The 23,865-nt window shown below is 43.9% G+C and overlaps 2 protein-coding genes across 2 annotated transcripts in view; one reads left to right on the plus strand and one right to left on the minus strand.

Annotated features, from left to right (window-relative positions):
- Window positions 1-9,674, minus strand: hnrnpub (heterogeneous nuclear ribonucleoprotein Ub). The gene is made up of 14 exons (XM_037448704.2): window positions 9,040-9,674; window positions 7,485-7,599; window positions 5,601-5,680; window positions 4,869-5,008; window positions 4,649-4,748; window positions 4,139-4,251; window positions 3,651-3,914; window positions 3,435-3,554; window positions 3,209-3,337; window positions 2,953-3,121; window positions 2,583-2,864; window positions 2,232-2,503; window positions 1,960-2,109; window positions 1-1,665 (listed from the first exon to the last, which is right to left on the minus strand). Exons 1-14 carry the CDS (start codon window positions 9,506-9,508, stop codon window positions 1,615-1,617), a joined length of 2,454 nt encoding a protein of 817 aa, XP_037304601.2. The 5' UTR covers window positions 9,509-9,674; the 3' UTR covers window positions 1-1,614.
- Window positions 8,022-23,865, plus strand: part of LOC119194573 (kinesin-like protein KIF26B) — a 25,457-nt gene continuing 9,613 nt past the window's right edge. Inside the window, exons 1-12 of the mRNA XM_037448703.2 lie at window positions 8,022-8,265; window positions 10,287-11,040; window positions 11,227-11,589; window positions 13,519-13,992; window positions 15,747-15,868; window positions 16,609-16,780; window positions 20,468-20,677; window positions 20,962-21,055; window positions 22,024-22,295; window positions 22,940-23,117; window positions 23,299-23,437; window positions 23,694-23,853. Coding sequence (XP_037304600.2) covers window positions 10,981-11,040; window positions 11,227-11,589; window positions 13,519-13,992; window positions 15,747-15,868; window positions 16,609-16,780; window positions 20,468-20,677; window positions 20,962-21,055; window positions 22,024-22,295; window positions 22,940-23,117; window positions 23,299-23,437; window positions 23,694-23,853 — 2,244 coding nt within the window. The 5' untranslated portion in view covers window positions 8,022-8,265; window positions 10,287-10,980. The remainder of the gene's footprint in view (window positions 8,266-10,286; window positions 11,041-11,226; window positions 11,590-13,518; window positions 13,993-15,746; window positions 15,869-16,608; window positions 16,781-20,467; window positions 20,678-20,961; window positions 21,056-22,023; window positions 22,296-22,939; window positions 23,118-23,298; window positions 23,438-23,693; window positions 23,854-23,865) is intronic.

Here is a 23,865-nt window from a genome sequence, read left to right on the forward strand (position 1 = left end):
TAACAGATTTTTAAACTTTATTAGAGTTGAGACAAATAAAACGTTTTTAAAACATAAATATCAAAAACCGTAAGATAGAAAAGACCCAAAGCTTTTTGCATTGTTGGTTCGATAATAAAAGACCTGATTTACAACCTGCAACATAAAGCGATAAAAATATAGTCTATTGTGTTTTAGGTTATGAAGTGAACGCAACAGCTTGCACGATGCTAGATGCATGTATCCAGTAGAATAAAAACAGGAGAAATAACTCCACACACTTAAATATAGTTGACAATTCATCACACAGCATAACTGGAGCCAACGAACACTGTTTCCAATCACAATACAGTTAATACTCCATTAATCAATGAACATTCGTGCATGGGCTGAAATAGTGGTGACGTATTTACAGGCCAGTAGACACAGGCAGGTAGAAAAACACTGGCTTTCACCCACTGCATCCTCCTGGAACAAGCAGGGTTCCCTCTGACAGGACACGCCAGGTGGGGAGTAGATAGAGGGCCTCTGCTTGGTCTGACCGGGTGCAGACGCTGTGTAGCCCTTGGGTTTGCTGGTGAAGGAGAAACCCTGCTGCCTTCCATCACTTTTGTTCCGACCGAGCTCAAGAATTAAATAGTGTTGCAAAGAGTATTGAAAGATAAAAGGTTTCATTCTATGGTTTTAGCGTGAGAATATGTCATCCATCTGCACTGAAGAAGCACAGAGGGTTCTCCTTTAAAACATGATGATAGCTTACGTTGTGAAGAGTGATCCGGTCAGAATACTTTGTGAATACTTAAGGCCCTGTTGAAGGTGGGAGCCTGAGTCCTCACGGTTTGAAGTAGCAAACTAGGACTCTGCCCATTCAAAGGTCTTTTACACACCTTTGAACCGAATCAAAAGTCATAAGCCAAGAAGAAAGTAAAAAGCCAACGAGTTTATTGTACGTCTACGGAGTTTAGGTTACAGGTTCCATACTGGCAACAAAAGACAGTTCATCTGTTGCTTGGGTTCATCGGCAGACTGACATGTACAGTACACTAACAGTAGAATCAGCTACCATGCTCTCGCTAACAAGCCACGGCTCCGTGCAATCATCACCGTTTCTTTGCACTTTTGATACAGATCAAGCCAACGGGAAAAAAAAATATTTACAATTTGTAATAAAAAAGCAACACACAAAAATATGAAATAAATCACAGCACAGGTAAAATGCACAGCCATGGACAAAAATAAAAATAAAGGGAAAATAAAACCTCTTAACATCTGCCCTCAAAGCAGGCAAAACGGGTTCTGGTTCCTAACAAGCATGACATTTTTTTATTTTAAAAGCACATCATTTAAAAGTGTGAAAAATGCAGAAAAAATATACATCGAAAGAAATAAAAGCGGATGATAGAATGAGACTGAACCCACGTGGCAGACGCATGAAGCCTGGAGGACGTTGGGGCGTCTGGTCTCCTCCCTGAAGTGGAATGTTGCTGCTGCTCCATATCGTGTTAGTCTTCACTGTCCGTTGGTGGCCTTGAGACTATTAAAAGTGGGTCCTAGAGAAAGTAAAATTGAAGAAAGCGACGTGGAGGGGTGTTCCGTGGCTAGCGGTGGGTCGGCCACCAGTCCGTTACAAGTGTCTTAGTAATATCCAGGCTGATACTGCTGGCTCCAGGGTTTCTGGTTCCAGAACTGCATGGGACACACGAGAGACAACATGGGTCATGGGCCGTGTACTAGGTCATGGAAAAGGTTAGGTAGGAAACCTTTATAGAGGAATTTAGCTAGACGAGTTTCCATGAGAATGTAAAAGCTTATTATAATTTTGCTAGTGATTGAAATCCTAAAATACCACAGAGGACTAACTCACTTTCCACGTAGACTACTTACAGTTCAGAAGGACATTTAAAAGAAAGGTTGGCGTTTATTTCAATCAGTACAGTGTTCAACGTGGACACTGAGGTCCATTGGACGTGCTCTACTGACCCCTTGCTGCCAGCTCTGGTTGAAGGCCTGGGCCTTGTCCATGCCGTTCCTGTTGCCAAAGTTACCGCTGTTCCTGTTGTTCCCAAAGTTGCCATTCTTGTTTCCAAAGTTGCCAAAGTTACCACCACGGTTACCACCTCTCTGCTGGAACTGGAGTTGGAGAAAGGCAGGTTAGTGATGACCATGTTGCCAACCACACCCCCCCCCCCCCCCCCCCCCCCCCGCCTCCAAAAAAACAAGCAGGAAGCCTCAGCAATCATCATGTAACCCACCTGGTTGTGATGTCCCCTGGATCCACCACGATGCATGTTGACTCCGCCTCCTCTGCTCATGTTTCCTCTGCTCATTGGGCCCCCTCTGTTCATGTGACCCCCCCTGGGTCCCATGTTACCCCTCATTGGGCCACCCCTGGGTGATCCACCAAGGCTGGGAATTGGGCCACCACCCCGATTGAAGTTCCCACGGCTATGGAACCCTCCCCTGAAGGCTGGAGGGGGCAGGAAGCCTCGAGGTGGGCGGTTGAAGCCGCCACGAGGGCCGGGGGCTGCAACCCAACAAAGGCTCTTTAGAACAACACATAGATTAGAGAAATAAAATCCGTTTGATTACAGATGGAACACTACCTCCTCTGAAGTTGCCCCTGTTCTGGAAGCCCCCACGAACACTGCCCCTCTGTCCGGGTCCGCTGCCGCGGCCAAACTGGTTCTTGCCCCCCCGGCCACCGCCGCGCAGGCCGCCGCCCCTTTTTGGCGTGGTGCTGCCCTGGTTGGGCTTCTTCTCGGCCGGCAGAGCCGTCTTGCTCTCCTCTTTGTACTGTTCCAAAAGCTTGCCGGCCTCCTCCTTCTGCAGCTCGGCGTAGACGACGCCGCTGAAGCTCTCCCCCTCCTCAGGCAGAGAGTAGAAGCCTGTGAGGAGGAACATCAAGGGGCGGGATCAGAAAGACGCAAAAAACTACAGCACAACTTTGGAACTACTACAACAACGCATTGCTACCTTTCATTTTGAAGAGTGCATGCTCAGGAACTTCCTTGCCATCACTTTCAACCTTCTTCTGGACTCTCTGCTTGTAGTCGTCGTCCGAGGGGCAGACCACCACCGCCTTGCGCTGGAAGCCTGCAAACAAGCACATCTTCCTCTTCTGGCCGGGGGCCGACAGGTTGGTCTGCGATAGGAGAAAGTTAGAATGTTTGAGTTTGAATGAATCTGTATGAACCACGATAAAGAAATAGAAAGAGAGAAAGCCACTTACATGGTCCAGGATGTAGTTTCTTTTCTTGCGGGCGGCGATCTCAATAAACTTGCCCAGGAAAAGAGGTGCTCGCTGGGAAATGGCGCTCAGTTTTGTGATGTCTTTCGACTGGCGTTTCAGGCTGTTGATCTGTTTAAAACGATAGAAGACAAAATGTCAACATATTAAATAGAGTTGGTTAGAAACAGGATGAACTACTGAAAGCAGGAGCGGCCTCCACACTGACCATCATCTTGTCCACAATGGTGTCACTACCCAGGATGTAGTACTTCCCTGGGTTCTCCTGGACATGGTTCTTCACCCATGTGGTCTTCCCTGAACCCGGCAGGCCAACCATCACGATGATCTACATGAAACAAAAGGAAGGTTACATGAAAAGAATTTTGGCTTTACGAATAAACTCCCTGAGTAGTTAAGAATATCTGCACATGACTAGGCGTACCTCGCAGTCAGCCTTGGTCTGGGGCCCCTTGAGCCCCCGGACTCGGTCGTCCACGGGGATCTGCTGCAGGAAGGTGTAACCCTGGGGCTGAGGGAAGTACGGCGTCTCCATTTGGCCAAAGTTGAACTCCACAGCACAGTTGTGGCAGATGACGTGGGGAAAGAGGGCCTGGCCGTTTAGAGAGTCCTTCTTGACCTGGAAAGCGACAGCCGGCTCCCCGCCGTTCTTTGAGAAGGACAACACCACCTCGTCCCCCTCAAAGTCCTACGCCAAGAAAGCCACAGGACCCGTTGTGAGGAAAACGAGTTGAAATGGGAGCACATTTACCCGCCAAACTACACAAAGTTAGAGCCAGTCATTCACATGCAAATTATTTCATCATCGCATTGATAACCTGCATAACGTTTTTGGGATTTACACCAAGTGATTGTTAGTCTCTTACGTCGGCTTGGTTTGCGTCGACAATATGATTAGGAATCAGTTCTTACGATAAGGCAGCAGACGACATCATTCTCCTCGTAGGTTTCTCCAAAGTCCTCTGTCACACAGTTGGTGGTCTTCTTGCCCTTGCCAGAGTATGCATAAGAATGTTCCTCCTCACCTAAAACAGAAAAAGGGGAGAAAATAAAATCACCATAAAAAAAATGTCTTCCTGCGAGCAGAAGAAATTCATTTCTGAATGAACACAGCTGGTCCCAGTCACCTGGACTCGATTGACACAGTGATGATGCCATTCAATATGTAAACCACCATAACCATCATGCAGCCTGAGCTGGAGCCATTTGACATGGCAAAGCTCATGGGTCATAAGCAGCATGGCCGTTGTCAAAGTTTAGCTTTCTTTCAATGAAGGCTCGACTAAGTCAATTGCAGAATAGTATTTGGGCCTGGTTACCATATTGTGTGCAAGTATTGATGTCCAATCGTGTTCGTTATTACTGTGCTATTATTGCTTCGGTAACGCCCACTGGCTGAATGAGTAGCGCTGAGACACTGACCGAGGAGGAGGGTGCCAGTGGACAGGGACCAGCCGACCTGCACATCGTGAATCTCCATGTTCTTGCTAGAAATGTGCTTCACTGGAATTTTCTCTGCAATCTGTAGACATAAAAAACCCAAATGTACCAGGATTAATTTAGTCATCCACTGTACATCATGCAGGGATGTTTTGAGAATGCTTACAGCAGGGGAAAGTGGATTATGTTACAAATACTGTACCTTCATCTCAAAGCATGCTTTGCCCTTGTTCACACCGTAGGTCCCCTTGCCTCCGGACCAGAGGTAAGCAAAGCTCTCCATAGTGAGAGAGGAGGCGCTGTAACGGTCCCGCGACACCTTAAAATGCAGGTCGCAGTTGTCTAGAGCATAACAAAATAAAAACGTATCATTATCTGCATTCGGGTAAAGGGACTGTGATAAAGATTGTGGTAACGTTCTAACTGCGGGTCATTTAAGTAGCTTTGCACTTATATTCATACCTGCAAACTCATAAGAGGGGAATATGGTCACAAGGGTACTGCTAAATGAGGTCATCGCCTAGTTTGCATAATTGTAATTGACGCGGTAGGATCAGAGATTCATTCATTTTCAGTCCGGACAATTTCACGTCAGACCCCACAAAAGCCTCCAATGACACCGGGGAAGGTAGTTACTCGCATTTGCCAAATAAGACGACAAGAGGGTTTGGAAGCAAAAGTTAGCATCACTGATTTGTAGTGAAAGGATGAAAAGCTGGAGGTGAAATTAAGATGCTGTAGATCTCAGTGCTGATTGGCCAAGGTTCATTACACAAGAAAACTACATGACATCTCCTCTCACTCCAGTATTAGAAACACTGGCCGAACAGCCCTCGGATCGACTTGATTCCCGTGGCTGACTTGTTTTGCAGCACCGGCTCTGAATCCATTTCGCTCAGAATGTTCCTTTGAGACGTTTGCTTATGTCACTCACATGTGTCCAGGCAGACTTTTGTGTCATCAAACTCTTCATCTTCTTCCTCCAGGGGGGGGACAGGAGACTTAAATGAAGCCCTGAAAAAACATCAACTAGTCAACGGGAGGATTCACATGTCAATGCAACTGCATGGAACACAAAAGATGTCTTGGGTACCACTGGCTGAGAAATATTCTTGGGAAAAAGGTGGAAAGACAGACTAAGGGAAGCGTTACAAATTAAGAACAGTAAGTTGGGTAAGTGAGAACATTTTATCAGCCTTTGCAGACAGCACTTACCTTCATTATCCAGCGAAATCTAAAACGTGAGCGATACAGACAGAGCACCTCTGCTGTCCACTGGTGGAAGTGATATAAGACTTTCAGATGAGGGCATTTATGATCTCCGGGATTGCTGTGGGGTAAGTTAAAAATAACGGCAGTTGCCGTTTATACTACTCCCTATGAATTAAAAAGTGACGACCCACTCTGTGTTCTTGAGTAAGTGTGAAATGAGTCATCGTGAGAGCTACAGCAACTTACCAACTCTGTAACTTTATATTAGGTACACAAATCCAATATGGGAAGTTAAGAATAGAGTCTATACGGTTCTACATGTCAATGAGGATTCTGCATTGCCCCACATGATGTAATGGTCCAGGCCCAGTGGAAGTCATCATTCAGATAGGATTAAACAGATTCGGGGTGGTCAGCAGTCTTAACATCTCCACCGACATCTGCCACTGTAGTTCTTTAAACAGCATTTAATACAATACGTATGGCTGTGGGGGGGGTGGGGGTTAATGCGAAGTTGAAGGATATGGTCAGCCAGTGCTGCTTTATACGAGTCAGGACTCACTTAAAGTGGATTCAAAATCTAACAAAGGTAGATTAAAAACCTAAAGTTGAATTAGTGAATTTGGGGGGAAAATCTGGACTCAAACTGAAACAGTGTGAACTGTTGCAATAAATATAGCTGGCTGTCTGATAGGAAGGATCTAAAGAGGCAGTAATACCAGTGTATTCCAATAATTCTGGTGATGGAATATTTTAAGTGCCTCACACCCCACCTCCTCCCCCCCCCAAAAAAGTCTTCTGACATTGGATTCTTCAAAGTGTGTCAACAACGCAATGAAAACAAAAACACTGACCAAGAGGTAAGTACATGTATGCACACATACAGACAGCCACGCTCTCCATGCATGAAGTCACCTGCACGGGGTATAAAGAGTCTTGCACGCACGCGTCCACGCTCTCACGCCATGATAACAAACAAACATGATACATGAGACAGAAATAGCATTTTGACGTCATACAACCAGTGATATAAAAACGATTTAAAAAAGGAGACCACTGCGAGGTAAAACGATGGACGGTAATTAACGACCTCCTTCTAGACGTTCCAAACACTTTGGGAATTCTGCTTTCCTTGTATGCTACCCTGCAGCACTATAACCCTCCTCCCACATCTCAGCTATTCCTCCCTCCCCCCTCCCTCCATTCAGTAGTTAAAAAGTGCACATCTGCTACTTTCCTCTGGGTTCTCTTGAGCAGCCTGGCTTCTCCTTCAGGACACAACTGGCTTTCCAAAACAATAAGTGGCATGAGGAACATATACGAGAATCCATAGAGACTTGATAGTTGCACTTCTGCTACAGAATGCAGTCCATTTGAGACACAAATGTGAGTGGGCACTGTAAAAGGTTGGGCTCTTTAAAGTAGTCAGGGATGACCCTCAAAGCATGTGTGAAAGTGAGGTAAGTAATAGTGTAATACTTGAAAATGAGGGTTTTCCTCATGCTAGTAATATGTGCATTGGCACTTAAAGCCAATACAGTTCAACAAAGCTATGGATGGCGTTTCAGGGATGCTGAAGGCCATTTTTGCTCTGTCCCATCCTTACCAGCTGTATTTGTTCTCTTCAATAAATTCAAAGTAGCCCCTTCCATGTTCCTCCCGGCGTCTCTTAACACCCTTCTTATTCTTCTGATCAGCATTCGTGTCTTTGTCCGCATCCCCTTTGAAAATAGAACAAAGATATAGAATGAGGTGCTCCTTTTTGTGAGAGAGAGGTTGGACTGGCAGTGGGGTTCTGGCCCACAAAGCCCGTTCATTAGTTACATTGTGTCGAGCATAATCATCAATAGTAAGGTAACCAAAGAGGAACACCTCACGATTACACTGGTATATTTATTATATTATATATACACAATCATACTACATAACTTGTAACAGCTCTAAAGACCAGATACTAAATTACAATAAAGGCTGGTCCAAAAGAACATTGTGAACAGTGTTTGCTGGAGCTGGAACAACAAGTCTCTGAAAAGTAAATGGGACATTAAGCCTGGCATAAAGGGCTTGGACTGTATTGTGTTTAAGAAGATTCAGAAGTTAGCCCATTGTATTCAAGAGGACAAGTCTACTGTTGTATCGGACAAATGCCCCATGCAACGAAGTGGGAATAGCTATTTAAACCTGATCAATACCCCCCGCATCTAACCCTGAACTTCCCAGGTGAATGGTCGCGGTAGACCCGACATTTTCTTTACTCTTATCGCACGATGATGCTATCGACTCTACTCAGGGACTAAACTAACCACGAGGGAAACAAGCAGTTCTGCACAGCACCGGGTCAGCAGGTCCAGGTGCCCCAATCCCCCTTACGGCAAACGAGACTGGAGGTAAACACAGAAAGGAGAGGTCCTCCCATGTGTCGACATCAAGTCGGAGAGAATACGTTTAATTCGAATTTAACTCGGAACAGCGCGATTGCGGCGGCTGAGCTCGGCGTGTCATTAACAAGATGGAAGCGGATGCAGGCGCTCTGCTACAGCCCGCCGCCCGCTGCTTTAACGGTGCGCCTCCAGGTTGCGCGGGTGCCTTCATTTAACGTTAGAGTAAAGAGTAATCTTGGGTCACCCTCCGCGTCACTACCATCCCACTGCAAGAGTTTAACGTGGGACCCTGAACTAACGCCAGCTAACGGGCGGACCGCTAGTGAACACCACGGACAAAGAGAATGGCGGTAGCTAGCAAGCTAACACGCGAAACAAGCCGAACGAAAACATTACATGTTTAACTTTATTCACCTGACATGTTATAGTTTCAATGAATACATTATACCAATGCATAATTATAAAGTTGATCATTGTGAACTAGAATTTCGACGCTACTCTTAAAATAGGATTAGCGTTAGCCACGGTGGAGGCCGATGCTAACGTCAAGTTAGCATGGCCGGCTAACAGTTCCAGTCGGAGGCTAACGGTTGCTAGTTTAGTGAGGTCACGCTATCTTAACTCAACATGGACGCCGTGTTGTATTGTAACGCAGTCAAATGTAACGTTAGTCATTTCCAGCCGGCCCCCTCCCGCGGTAGTAGTAACGCTATAACAAAACCCGACGCCCAGCCACAGTCCATCCAGCCAGACACATCTCCATAGATCCGGCCGACTCACCCTCAGCAGCCTGGTCCGCGGGCTCACCATCCTCCGTGTCTATTTTCTCCATGTCGTCGACATCTCCCTTGAGCATGGGATCCATCTCGTCGTCCTCGTCTCCATCCTCCTCCCCCTCACCCATCTCCTCGTCTACGGCAACGACATCGCCGTCGCCCCCATTTTCTGGCTGCTCTTCTTCTTGTTGTTCCTCCTCCTCCGCCTCCTCCTCGTTGGCCTCCATACATTCTTCTATGGGGCCCTCTCCCTCGCCTTCGCCTTCCTCTTCCTCGCCCATGCCCTCCTGGCCAGAACCTTCAGCCGCTGCAGCTTCTTGGTCCGGGGGGTTTCCTGCGAGGGCCTCCTCGTCCAGTGCGGCCTGCAGGCGGTCCATCAGCTCGGCCTTCAGCCCCTTATCCGAAAGATCGCGCTTCTTCAGCTCGTCCTTCAGCTCGTTCACTTTCAGCTTTTTGACGTTGATTGAGCTCATCGTGGATGTTCGACTGCAACGTGTATTTAATAAAATATCACGGAGACGATTATTTAAAAACTGCACGTCTTTTGTCGAAGGATATAGTTCGATATACTGCGCCAAATGGCACCCGCGCTGTCCGACCAATCTTTCACCGGCAAAGGAGCTGTGCTTATCCCGGGGTGTGGGGGAGGAAAATGACGTGCTGCCGTAATTACCCAGAAAGCAGCGCGGCATGATTAAATAGCCCGTCGACCATCTGTCGCTGGCGGAGTAACAGAAGACCCCCTTAATAGCGTCCATGTGGGGCAAAACACGAGGGATTACCGGTATACCTTCTTTTTCTTTGTGGGCATAATTCTTACAGGTCTAGGCTATATTAGTAGAAGTAAAGTGACTGAATTATTTAATGATAACGTTCATGAAAGGGGCGAAAAGATTTAAGGATATTAAAATAATAATCAAAACTCTCAACAAGAATACATTTTGTGGAAGAAAGATCATTGTTGGAGTATTCCATAATAAATATAACTTTGGGAATGTTTTCTAAACTGAATGTATCTTAAAGAAAAATCGCTCATGGAGTGATCCCTGCCATCCAACTCTACAATACAGCTATTTCAACTTTGAATACTTTAAAAACATTGTTTTTTTATTTTGTATTAGTCGATGTAAAAAATGCTATTAACAAACCCAATTGTTACTCTGAATAAACCCCACGATGACCATTTGTTGCTTTCGTTCATTTAAAGGGGGCCCTCATTCTTTGTTTTTGTCGAAACCGTAATTGTGACAGATGACATCATCAGATGAAGAAATGTACGCTCCACTGTTTGAAGAGCGCAACCCTTGAAGTTTGGAGGTCTCGTCATCTCCTGCAGCAGTTTGTATCGTTCTGTATCATCCTGTCTTTTGCGAGTCGTCCAATATCATCATGAAAAAATAGTATATTTTATAATTCAATAATACACTCTTTTCTGCCTCAATAAGATGTATGTCATTGTTCTGCATATAGTTCAACAAGGATATTTAATAGCCTCATGCAACATTATCTTCTCTATATCACTATGAAGGTTAAATATTCTTAACAACAACATTGTGATAATTACTCTATTTGTGTAGCACTTTTTAAGGTAAACTCACCATTAAACTGCAGAGCGCAGGAACTGCTGCTTCGGAAAGATGTGAAATTTAGTATATTCCACTCGTAAAAGTTTCTTTTGGCTGTTTCAGTGCACGCATGCTCTTCACTGCCTCCCAGAGGAGGTCATCATGCATACTCAAGTGAATTCATGAAGCGCTCCCTCCTTCTCCTCACTGATCCCCTCTCCTCCTCTGAGGACAGCATCTCCAGCCTCTCACTTTGTTCATGTGTGCCCACGCCAAGAGTGAAACATGTTTGCTCTTCATCCACGGGGCTTTCGGGGAACTTAAATGAAAAGCGCGCCCTGCCTTTGTTCGGATATCGTTTTAAATATTAACAAGTTGTCATGTCATCCCTGACTCGAAGAGGAGAGAGATGCCCTTCCTCGGTGCGAGGGACACACTGGGTAAGTCCGATTTACTCATCACGAGCAGGATAATCGCAAGGTCTTTATGTAGTTTGAAATGAGAATAACTCTTGAAGACAAATCACACAACAGCATTTGGGTGTGGTAACAGTTGTCCACGTCGATTTGACACCTCACTTCCCTGCTGCCAAAGCCCACGTACATCCTTCTTCTGGTGCTTTGTAGAGCTCACAAGTGCAGCATCACTGTGAGTCGCTGGGCTTTTCTACACCCGGGAGGGACCGGCAGCCCGCGGAGCGGCCCCCCCCGGAGGGGGCCGGGGGCTCCAGAGGCGACCGGCACCGGAACACGTGCCACAGCGCGGACGCTGTCCCGCCTTACAAGTCCCTCCCTGGGACCGACGGGGACCGCGCCAGGAGCACCATGTCCTCTGCGAGCGGGACCTGGTGCAGAGGCGCCGTGTCCGCCAGCACCGAGCCGGGGGGGTCGGACTGGAAAGTTGCGTGTTGCGAGAAGTGCGCCGCGAGCCTGGTGTCCCTGAAGAAGCAAGCCATGAGCCTGGCTGTGCACCACCGCTTCTCCTGCAAGGTCAGTTCGCCATGGGGCCGTGAGGGGATGAGGTCTCTCTTCAGCTTGATCGGAACCATTATGAAGACATGTTGGCCAATAGACCAGTAAAGGCGTCTCAGGACGTTTTATCACGTGGTAGTGCAATAGGGGGACCGATAATACAAATATGCAGAGTCCTTTGGAAGTTGTGAAAGGTCCAATCTAATCACCCCATATGAGTGTACCCTTTTACATTTTCAACAAAGGAACTGCAACAAATGTAATTACATTTTATACATTTTTTTTAAATGAATGAGTAATCGAGTAGACATTTATTTATAATTATATAAGATGTAAAATTGTTATCTCAGTCTGCTATGACAGAGAATGGTTAATAATTAGGGTGTGGAGTGTTTGTTAGACAAACAACCAGTATGAAATTGTCAGTTGGGGCTCTGGGAAAAGCAAACGTCTTGCATGCATTTAAAAAAAATGGAATCAATACTAAAATCAAACACAAGTTACAACCCTCACATAGGCAAACAAATGTAGACACACTTTAACACGTTTTCTGTTGGGTATATGCTTAAGTCAATTAGAAAGTGTTTGACTGCCCATATGGGCCCATCAGTCTCAACATTTCTGTACATCTGTCACCACGAGCATCCATCAAACACACCCCAATCGACTAAGTAAACCAGAGCCATTGCTGCATGAGTGGTTCCAAATGTGCATGAATATTTAATCTCAACATCCCTATGTCATCTCCACAGACTGCTCCGTTGAGGAGCACTCTTTATTTTTGTCCTCCTCAGTGGGAGGGGGCACTGCTATACCACAGGCCAGAGCAGTACACAGTGGGAGCAGGAGAGCGATGGTATCTTGTGGCCATAGACATGGTCAGAACAAAGAAATCTGATAAGCCAGCGAGCTCCATGCAGCATTATTGACCCAGGCATGATTTTTCGATGGGTTTGCTGTTTGGTTGAGATGGAGAGTACTACAGTAGCCCTTCTAGCTCTTTATATATCCATATATATACATGCAAGAGGCACCAACATGAAAGAGAAATTGTTCAATTTTAACCGAACAAAGATAGTTGTTTTAATTATTGTGATTAAATTAACTCTATTGAGATTAATGGAAGCAAACATGAAATCTCTAATGATTTTGTACTTTTAGTAATTTTGTTTTACTGTATAATTTAGAGCCCTTACACACCTCCTCTTGAGTGATAACCACTAGTGATTCGCTGATGGACTGGATGAAGAGGGAGGGAGAGTGTTAGATTTTGATGGGTGTGAAGGGCAGACCAAACAAGTCTGGCTGCAGTGTCTTTGTTTCTGTTCATTTTGTGGACATATAATGCTCGGTTTCAGGCTCACACTTATACTGTGGGTTTCTTCTACATGTTTACATGCCTTAACATGTAAAAAACACAAATACTTGTATTATATGCCCTCTAAATTTTTCTGTCTTTTAAAAAAAGCTTCATTTTAGCCGCTATCTCTTGAAACCACTAACTTTAGTTGGAAAAATGTCAAAATTCTTACATGTTGTTCTCCCTGAATCAGTGTTTCACATCAGAGATTCATCACCTTTGTGTTCACTCTAAAGGTGCAGTAAGTTTTCGCTAACTGCACTTTTAATGATTACAGGCGTAGTATTAATCAATACAGACTCCTTGATTACTTGGCTAAGTGCTAACCTTACTTGGAGTGCCCTCCCAAGTCTCCATTTGCACATATTAGCCATGTAATCCTTAAGCCAGACATAAAACCAAGCAAATGAACTTTTCAGTATTCATTAGAAGCGTGTGCCTGATCTCAGAACTTACTTCTTGTTTGTGAAAATATAATCACAGGCTTCAAGAAACTAGTGATTACTTCTGACAGCCCAGTTTACCTGGGATTTTTAAACATTGAAATATTTCTGCAACTTTTCATTTTAGATGTACTTCATTTGCAGGACCCAAGTGACCTGTCTGTGTTCCTTCTTGAAAACCTCCGGGTCCATAGTCGGACCACCAACGAGGCCAGGGACAGGGAGAGGGAGCAGGGCGAGTGTGGAGTCTGCGGCGTGAACCATAACCAGCTCAAACAAGAGGCCGTCCATTTGGCCCTGAGCAGGGGTCAGCCATTAGCTAAGCCTCCCTTTGAACCAAGCTTCAGCTCTGGTACACTGCTGGGCCAAAGAGGGACAAAGCACGGAGACAGGGCTCCACGGGAAGCTGCCCCGGCTGTGCATCAACCCCACAGTCGCACCCACACTCCGCAGAGCCCAAGGAGCCCGAGGACGCCTCAGAGGACCCCTCAAACCCTCAGGAAGAGGGGGCCCAAGCTGCCCAACCCTGATATGGACCGCTGGGTAGAGCAGCAGCAGCTGGTCGCTTCTAAATTTGCATCCAGCGCTGATGGTGTCACCACTTACCCGTACCATAAGGTAACCCTAAAAGCCTTCTCTCCCACCGCTAAATCACGCATAACACATCCCTTAGTGTGCATTCCGCTTTTAATGAGCTATATCGGTAAAGAAGGTCTTTACGGGTGCACATGTCAGCGAAGCAATGCTTCACAGAGCCTATTTAGATCCCATGGCCTAGGACGTTGTTTAAAAGTACTTTTGCTAATGGAATGGAATTGGGTCATGATTTACCCCTGTCATAAAAGCCAGACAGTCAAAAGCCCTTGTGATCAATAGGGGGATGGTCATATTTAACTGGGTGGCTGGCGAAATATGCATTACAGTGATGGAAGCCACTAGACCGAGTCCCATCCCCTCCCCATAGTACCCAATGTCATAAACCTGAGCAGTGTGAGTCATTTAGATTTTCTTTTATATGTGGTGCTTCAAGATTTTTTAATGGTCTTTGATTTTGCTCCAGATCTATACAGACATAAGGGAAATATAAGTGTCCAACATTTGACGTAATTGTAGATTACTTGTGACAGAAACTTCAAAGACATCAAAATTAACTATTCATAACACGCCTTTCTGGAAGACCAATTAGCCAATTATAGCTTAGCAACCGTAACCACGCATATAAAGGGGAGAACCTCTACATACACAAATAAACAGTAGCTTTAAAATAAGAGCAAAAGTGCAAAGAGTTAATATGCAATGTGTTTACCTGCTCTAAAATGTCCAAGCAGCTTATCGAAATGAAAGCTATGTTGGCCTAAAGCAAATGGAGCTAGCATTAGCCTTGTTAGCTTGTTAGCTAGAAAAAAACAAAATGGGCTGCTTTGACTGCAATAATACTACAAAACCTCAGGTTACAAAGCTGCCACCACTGTCATTCTGTGCTCTATTAGTACGGGATGCCGGACATACAAATGTGATTTATTGTAACAAACCTCTTGTTCTTAATCACTTTGTGATCAAATTTGACAGTTAACAATGCAATATCTTGCTCAAATGAAACTGTACTGAACTTTGTGAGACTGCATGAGAAATGAGTGAGAGATCAATACAGGTTCATGTGGCTGAGGTGAAATAATATGAGAGAAAGCAGAGAAAAAAGAGTAGGGAAAGAGGAGAAAAAGAGGAGGGCGGAGGAAAAATGATTGCAGAAAAAGAGAAAAGGAAATTGAGGAGGAAAGACAGGAACAATGGAAGTAAAGAACCGAAGAGGTGAGTGGGAGAGGAAAAAACAAGAGATCATAAATGCCTACAAATACAGAGAAATGAGAGCAGAGGAAAGACAGAGTCAAGATAAAACAAGAAGACAAGTGGATGGGTGGGGGAGTATGTAAAGATCATCCGCATTAACTGCGGCTTCATTAATTCACGTAGCCCCGTCTTTATTTCCTTCCCAGTCTCCTTCCATCCTAACCACTGCCGCAGCTAAAAATCAGTTCATGGTTGAACATCGTTAAAAGAGGAAAGACTGAGCTGACAATGTCATGTTGCCCCAGAAAAGGCTGAGACATTGATGAGACACGGATCACCACGGGAACACAAACAAGTTGGCCCTTCATGTTGAGAACAAGCAAACGCGTGTTTAAACGGTCATGGCCAAAGCCGTGATACGACTAATGGTTCCTGTTTAACATACTGGGCTCCCGGCCGTAGACAGAGACACGCCCTACAATTATGGTCCCCAGTGTAATTCCTGTGATAATAGCCCGTTTGAAGTGGGTGCAGGAGGGCAATTAGTGATTTTATTTTTCTAACGAGCTCTCTCCCTCCAGCAGGCTGCTGCTGATGCTGCCCTGGGACCTAGTGACACCGGGACCGTACAAGCGACCTCAAAGATCCCTCACATATCCAGAGTGGTTACCATCGCCAACACTGCTGCTATGTCCCTCTTAGCCAGGTAAATATATGCATGGGAATATATATATATATATATATATATGTATAGAAATTAGGGCTAGGAACGTTAACGCGTTATTATTACATTAACGCATTAGTTGTTTGTGTTATTGCATTCATTTGTTTTTTCAGTGTTTCTTTTATTATGGAAGTCCATTGCTGACTGGCTCTGAATACACATACAAACAAACCATGGGTCAAAGGGGGGCCGGTGGGGGGGTATTGGTTAGTATTGGCTTGGAATAGACGTCTTCACTTAGGGGCAACGAAACACAAAATAACTGGCGGTCAAAAATCTCTCAAGTCTCTTCCAGACGGCAGAGTTGATTTAAGTTCCTGCTAACCTGCTTGGTGATATTGAACATAGATTATTATTAGATAGACTATTAATTAATCCAGCGCCCTAATCAAAGACACATGTTCATGCTTCAAAAAAAGAAAACCGATATAGAAATTTTAACTTGCCTGTTATTATCTGATGATCATGGAGGGAAACACGATTTCATAGCAATCTAGATGAAACGTTTATATTTCATTCATTGATTACATTAATGTTGAAATTTACAAGAAATATTTTAACTTCTATGGTGCAAAGGGAGTAAAACCTTATTAGTTATTAGTTAATCATGCGATCGATCGCAATATATTTTTTTCTATTGTTTCCCATCATAACATATACTGTCTCGACTGGCTACAGCATAAGCTTTAGTGTTCTGACATGGCGTTCGTTCTTTCCTGTAGGGCTGCAGAAAAGCTCAACCTAACATCGAGGAAGAGAGGCCAGGCCTCTGATCCACCTCCCGCTCATTTCTCCACCTGCTTCAGGGAGTTGATCCAGAAAACCCCACCGCCCGTCCCCCCCTGCCTGCTCCAAGCTGCCACTAGAACCAGAGACTCCCCCACCGTTGCCAAGGTAGACAGTTTGGGTCTAAATTCCAGTAGATATACTGTAGGAGTGCTTTGGTTTGTGTGCAATCTGTAATAATTACATCTAGTATTCTAATTCAAATTTGCAAATTGTAGCAAAACATTTTGCATATTTTATTGTCAAGTTAACAGTGGATATTTTACATGTCAGTACTTTAAATACTTAATAATATTAATAATGATTTGGCCAATATTAAAAACTTAAGGTAATAGTTAGACATTCTGTATTCGCCTAGTTAGTCGAGAACATTGATATTTGGGTTAATCAAATTAAATATGAACATTTCTTTTGGTAAACGTTGAAGGTCTCTGTAGGTGTATTTTCCAAAATGTCAAAGCTATTTTTGCAAGTGTATAAAACAAATCATGAACTGCTCTGTTTGTTGGTGAAATTGTAATTTCCAGGCTTCAATGTCTTTAAACTAAAGGCAACACATCCACACGCCTCCCAACATGGAGACGGAGCCCCACATGGCAAAAACAGTGCTGACAGAATAAGCAGTTGTACCTGAATTGGACTCGGAGGGTAAACGCTACGCACCCACCAAGATTATGGAAGCAAATCTGTGTCATCGGGTTTTGAAAGAAAAACGTGATTGAATTTCTAGCACTGAATATTTATGCATTGAAATTATGTATCTGAATGTTTTCAACATTAAAATACTGTAAAAAATTAAATGTTAAAATATTCAACCGCAAAAAATTCAGTCAGTTAATGTAAAAATGTCAGCTGTCTATTACGGAATCTTACAGACACAAACCACACTGACGGCATGAAGAAGAGTTAAAGCCCCGTTATTATTGGACATGGCTACAATCCGAAGCCCAAGGTGTTTTGGGTGCTCGCTCCTTTAGCTTGACGCACGCTCCTGATCTTGAATCTACAATCGATTGCTCTTCCTGTGTGTCCCGGATGTTGTGGTTGAATTTTCTGCGGTTGAATTTTTTGCGGTTGAATCATTTGCGGTTGAATTTTTTGCAGTATTTTAATGTTGAAAAACATTCAGATACATCATTTCAATGCATAAATATTCAGTGCTAGAAATTCAATCACGTTTTTCTTTCAAAACCCGATGACACAGATTTACTTCCATACAAGATGCCGTTATCGCTGTTAACTGTCGCCAGTCATGTGCACTCATGGAGACCTTGCGGGCTTGGGTCGAAAGTTCTGGATCAGATCACACACAGTTTCAAGAGGAAAAACCCAACATATATAACGGAAGCAACACACAGAAAACACACCTCTACAACAGTGATTTTCAACTGGTGGGTCTGGGTCGCGGAGCCGTTTTTAATGGGTCGCGGCCCTCTAACCCATGGCAAAATAAAAAATCGAATTTTTACAAAAAAGTCATCCTGTGATTTTATTTTGAAGGGACTTTTTTAATGCAGCGGAGTGTAGTTTTTTTTGCCGGCGCGTCCGTCCATGTTTTCAGCAGCGTGTGCCAGGTTGGGTCAAACCATTCTGATATGGGGGAGACATTGGGTTTTTAGGATAATTAAACATCCTGAACATAAAATATAAAATTCAACTTATGAACTTGATTTTGAATACATTTGAGATGTTGAGAATGTTCCTCGATTTGGGTCGCGGCTTGTCATTAAGGGGTGATGGTGGGTCCTGGAGCCAGACCAGTTGAGAACCACTGTTCTACAACATGGATTATGTAATTTGGGCTTTATCCTAAGAGAAAAATACAAAATGAAACAAAGAAAGACAACCATCTTGCATGAAGTGTCTTCTAGGACAAGTACACAGTACCAGTAGACAAAGACACGGTCCGGACTAGTGTATCTTTGGAAGTATATACTATCATCTTCGCCCACAAACCCCGTCTTGGAAGAGTAAAGAGATACGGCAATTTGGAGGAGATCCTATATCCCGCCTTCTTATGATACACTGTAATGTGGTGCTAATGTCTCCATCTCACCCCCTCCCTTCCACTCCCCTCCCCTGGGACAAACTGGGGCGATCAATATGGCTGCGTGTGCTCACTTTGTCTCAGATAGACGGACTCTGGGGTTGAGTATAGTTACATATAAGGTTTAGATAGACACCCCCTCCCCCCCCTCACGAGCCAACCCGTGTCAGAATATATATATACACATGTGTGAGAGCAAAGGGGGATTTCTCCACTTGTAAAATGGGTCTCTTGAATAATTCAATCCTCATAAATAAAGTTTGACACAAAGGGTTAAGGAGCCACTTCTTGAATAAGGTATTACAATTGTGATTTCGAGCGAGAAGTGAAAAAATCCTTCAAAGACAACATGGCTTTTAGACATTCAAAATGTCAATGATGGATGATGTCATCGTAGTGAAATTCAGCCCGAGACACTGGGGCACATCTAGCAGACCAGAATCCTGATTGAGAATCATTTTATAAAGCTTTTATGAACGTCAATAGAGCTTATAATCCTTTCTGGGGTTTATTTGGCCTTGTACTCCTGCAGACCTACGATCCTTTTAAAATGACGTTCAGAGTCAAAATCTAACTTAATTTAAAACCGTAAAGCCTCTAAATCTAAAGGCTTCCTGTGGAGAACTGCATTAAGGCATTAATGTCATGCGGAAATATAGCGCGTATTTAGCAGCTGTAAGTTCCTGTGAGATTTCTGCCCCAACTGGATGAACGTTCTGTCTAATGAAAAAAAAACAGTTAACATGAAACAAAACAAAGCTTATTTTTGTATTTTTGTTGCTATAAAGCAAGAGAAACAGTTTACGACATTTAAGGTTCAGGCAAGGCAAAGGTAATTTAGACTTCAAAGAAGATTTTTTAAAATAAGGCAAGTGCGTTAACGAGCCAAAAGTATACAAAATTAAAAAGGTAAAATAGACCGGTATAAAATACTTTCACAAAAATTACAGCGTAGTGGCAGGATTGAAGAAATGGCAGAAACCTTTTAAGAAGTGAGAGTTGCAGCAGCCTTATGGTTCTATGCACAAGGTGAAAGCTGTGTCTCCATGTTTAGCTTTGACTGGAGACAGGAGCAGCAGTGACTCAGAGCTGAAGCCTCACTGATATATTTCTCTATGACAGATTACATGCTGCTTTGTGACAGCAGAGGACCAACTCACTCTTTATATTTCTCGATTAAACAAATATAAATAAAAACATATTTTTTAATCCCATTTGTATACACGACTAAGAGAACACTGGTGTACATGCCAGCATTTCATTTATTTGTTGCTACTTACTAGCTAACTTAGCTTTAGCCAGGTGCACTCCTATGTAAGTGTAAGCAGGATAGTATTATCTGAATTCAGGCCTAATGGGGCTTTGTGGTAAGTTAAAATGTTAGCATGTTCATAGTGGCAACATGCTGAAGGTTTAGCCTGTATAACCGTCTTTGTCATGTTATTTTGGTTTGTTATTATGCTTACATGTGCTAATTAGCACAAAACAAACAGTCCAGCTGCATCTGTTTGAATGTCATTGGTTTTGTAGGTATTTGGTCATAAACTAGTGGTGAAATTGATTCTGTTTTACTTGACGATGGCAACAACAAGAATGTATCCACAAAAATTATTATTTTTATCATATCCATCTTATAGTTGTGTAGATATTTCTGACCAAAGTGAACGACACATCATGTTTACCACACATTGTTCACCCCGTCAAAGTGCTTAACATTTCATAACATACTGTCATCCTTTGGTGAACAGGTCATGGTCTCGCTGAGGGTGAGCCCAATGCTGTCGGAGGGCCAAGCCCTACCACATATCCTCCATGTTGACAAGTCAAAGGGAAGAGTGGCCATAATAGAACCAGTAGGTAAAAGCCAACCACAAGCAACAATGACGATTGGGAGGGATGGCAAAAACCAGCTGAAGACCTTCAACTTTGACGCTGCCTATCCCCAAGAGTCAAGCCAGGTTTGGTTCTTCATCCAACATTCTGTGTCTTCTCAAGTATTCAATGTATACTTGCCCATCTGTACACCATGGTTGGTTTTTGCTCTTGGTCTGATGACCTGAAAACGGATAGGGCCCGGGTAGCCTCTACAATTACACTCTCCATCAATTATATTCAAGCTCTGCTTACAGTATCTAGGCCCAAGGGAATTTACTGAATCAGTATGCTTCTTTCATTTCATTGGATGTACCATCAGTGCAGTGAATCATTAGATGCTCACCGTCCTTTGTTCCCCCCTGACCAGGCCGAGCTGTGTGCGGGCGTCTTGCCTGATGTCATCCGCTGTGTGCTCAGTGGCAGCGATGGATGCGTCCTGGCTCTGGGATGTGCTGATGTGGGTGAGTAATCGTTGGCTGTGAGGGGCCACGGGTTAAAATCTCAAGATGAGAGTGGAATGCTTCTATCGTTGCCCCCTCCCCCTGCTCTTCTTTCCCTGTCCTGCTTTCTTTCTCTCTATCGCTTAAAATAATTCTTCCCCTTCTGGCTTCTTCTCAAATAAAATACATATTGTCTTTTCTTTTTACAGAAAATAATTTCCATTTGGTCATTCCTCTGTCACCTGTTACTGTGTAAATAACGGCCTGTTGATCAATTATGCATTACACGTGCTTTGCCAAACGTCTGAAAGGCATTTCAGTGTCCTGCACAAAAAGACTTCTGCAGCACTAAGCTCCGAGGGGACTGTAAACAAAATGGACTGTAATACGTTGCTATTAGAGAAATGGAACCTGCACTTAGCGTCGGTGAAGGGGTTCAATAGATTTGCACACACACGTGCACGCACACACACACAGAGGGAAAGGACAGGGTCTCCTTGGAGCTGCTTTTTCACATGACGCCATTCTCCGTAAATCTGATTGAATTAGTTGGCCAATACAAAATGCATGTGGCCCCCAGCCGAGGGATATCAATCTCCACCACAGAGTACGGTTCTCTCTGAATAACGGCAGCCAGCTTGGCCTTTAATTGGAGTAAACCAATTCGCTTATCCTCATTCAATTAGAGTTTGGATAAGACAAGAATTGTAAAACAGGTCCGTATAGCTCAAAACTAATGTGGGGCAAATGTGCACTTGGAGATAAATGTATGGTATCTGTCCACAAGGAAGGGTTTTTTACTGTTTCTGTGTCTCCCATCATGCAAATGGGTCACTCGGTAGGCCATTTAAAAGAAAGATTTAACATGTAAAACCGTTGTTCTAAAGAGTATATTGTGTTGTCTAGAATGTTGTGCATGTATATTCTCTATATATTTCTCTGTCCATGTGTAGCATGCATACATCTGCGTGGTCTGTCGTCTGCCTCAGGCTCCTGGTCCAGCATGGTGGGGAGCGGTGAGAGCATCCAGAAAGTCGGACTGGTTCCCTGTGCCATCTCCTGGCTGTACAGCGCAATCGAGCGGCGGAGGGAGAAGACCTGGACCGACCTGACTGTGTCAGTGTCAGCCATAGAGCTCTGCTGCGGAGAGGAGGACACAGTGAGGGATCTGCTGGGGGAGGTCGTCCCCTCATTGGGGAGTGTCCAGGACAGCCCAAAGGCCCATGTTAGACTCCACGAGGACCCCGTCCATGGGATACAGGTAAAAGGAGCTGGTTTGTTGAATGTACTGTTGTTTCTGCAGTGTCTCTTTCTATCTCTATGTTGTTCTTGACCCAAATTGTTGGTCTATTAACCATACAAACCAAATAGGAGTTTGAAAAGGTTTGTTATTGTTATTGGCACAATTATGTACAGTCCAATCGATCTTTAGGTAACAGATATAAGAAAGCCAAGGCTTTATGTTTTGTCGCTGACTCCTTGCTTTGCGCTACCTAAATGGCAATGTATTAATGGTTGAATGATTCACAGTCTAGTGTTATTTGATTTGTTTTAACAAACAGACAATTAACAAATATTACAAAGAAACCTGCTGGCGTATTTTCATGTGTATTGCTCATTCATTTTCGTAAGGAAGTGTCAATGCTGTCACAGATACTGCTCTAGATGTATGCCCTCTAGATATAGTTGAATTAACATTAATGCTTCTTGAGACAGTAAATTCAGATAATGGTCTTGCATTGAAGATTACATCGGATTGTATTATAATTGTGCAGATATCTTTACGATGGCACTTCTGCAAGCTAGGAACATACTAGTGTAGGTGTTTATTTCTAAAATACTTTTAATGCCCTGGTCACGTATTGTATGAAGAGATTTTATGACTATTCTGCCCCCTTCCTCCAGCTGCGCAACCACAACCGGGTGAAGGCCCCCACTGCTGAGCGGGCTGCTTCCCTCCTGGACGCTGCGATTGCGGCACGTCGGCACAATGACTTCATTACGTACCTGTCTCACAGCTCTATAATGTTCTTCACCCTCCACATCCAACCCCCTCGAACAGAGAGCAGCACCATTGGCAAAGGTTCTATTGAATTATTTACTTACCAGGGAGGCTTGTGCCTAGTAAATGTGCTGTTTGCCCATGAATTATTTCCTATGCTTGAACCTGATTCAATGGCATTATTTTATTTTTATATGTCTTTCATTCATGTGTTCTTTATTAATATTCACATTATGCTTTGTCCTCCGACTTCCATGCTTAGGTACTCGTGGCCCCACAAAGTTGACCCTGATAGATGTGTGTAGCGGCATGAGGGGTATGAGCAAGAATAAACCTCCATTTTCTGAAATGGGACCCGTTGTCTTATCTCTACTAAGTGGACCCAAAGCCTCCCCCATCAAGTAAGAATTTGCCTCCAAAATATGAACTAATATCTATTACAGGCATTGTTGTACTGCAATCTGCATTCATTTTTTGACACTGAGCTGAAGTTAGTTCTTGCTTTTGGTCTTACAACTTGTTTTCTAAAATAGTAAGATATTTGACTGTAAACACATGTTATAGTGGCTTAAAAATAAAAGGACTAAACCAAAAAGTAGTAGAGAATTGATCAAAATGATGCATCCCTTCATTAATGTCTGGGATGTCTCTTTATAGGGCCAGTAAGTTGACAATGCTCCTTCGTGAAGCACTTAGTCATGTCAATTGCTATACAAGAGTGATCGCTCAGGTTGATGACTCAATGGCCCACCTTCAAGAGGCCCTATCTACCATCCAGCTGGCTTCTCGTATCCGAAGGACGCAGAAGAGAACAAAGGTATCGTACACG

This window comes from Pungitius pungitius, chromosome 20 (genome assembly GCF_949316345.1).
Source record: "Pungitius pungitius chromosome 20, fPunPun2.1, whole genome shotgun sequence".
Classification (NCBI taxonomy): Eukaryota; Metazoa; Chordata; class Actinopteri; order Perciformes; family Gasterosteidae; genus Pungitius; species Pungitius pungitius.

What these genes read in the sequence shown, in the direction of transcription:
- hnrnpub (XM_037448704.2), bottom strand. Translation starts at nt 9,508, where the DNA reads ATGAGCTCAATCAACGTCAAAAAGCTGAAAGTGAACGAGCTGAAGGAC. An exon ending in GAAGAGAACAAATACAGCTG is followed by an intron (nt 5,681 to 7,484) that starts GTAAGGATGGGA and finishes ATGTTTTTTCAG; the next exon opens with GGCTTCATTTAAGTCTCCTG. An exon ending in CCAGGGGACATCACAACCAG is followed by an intron (nt 2,110 to 2,231) that starts GTGGGTTACATG and finishes CTCCAACTCCAG; the next exon opens with TTCCAGCAGAGAGGTGGTAA.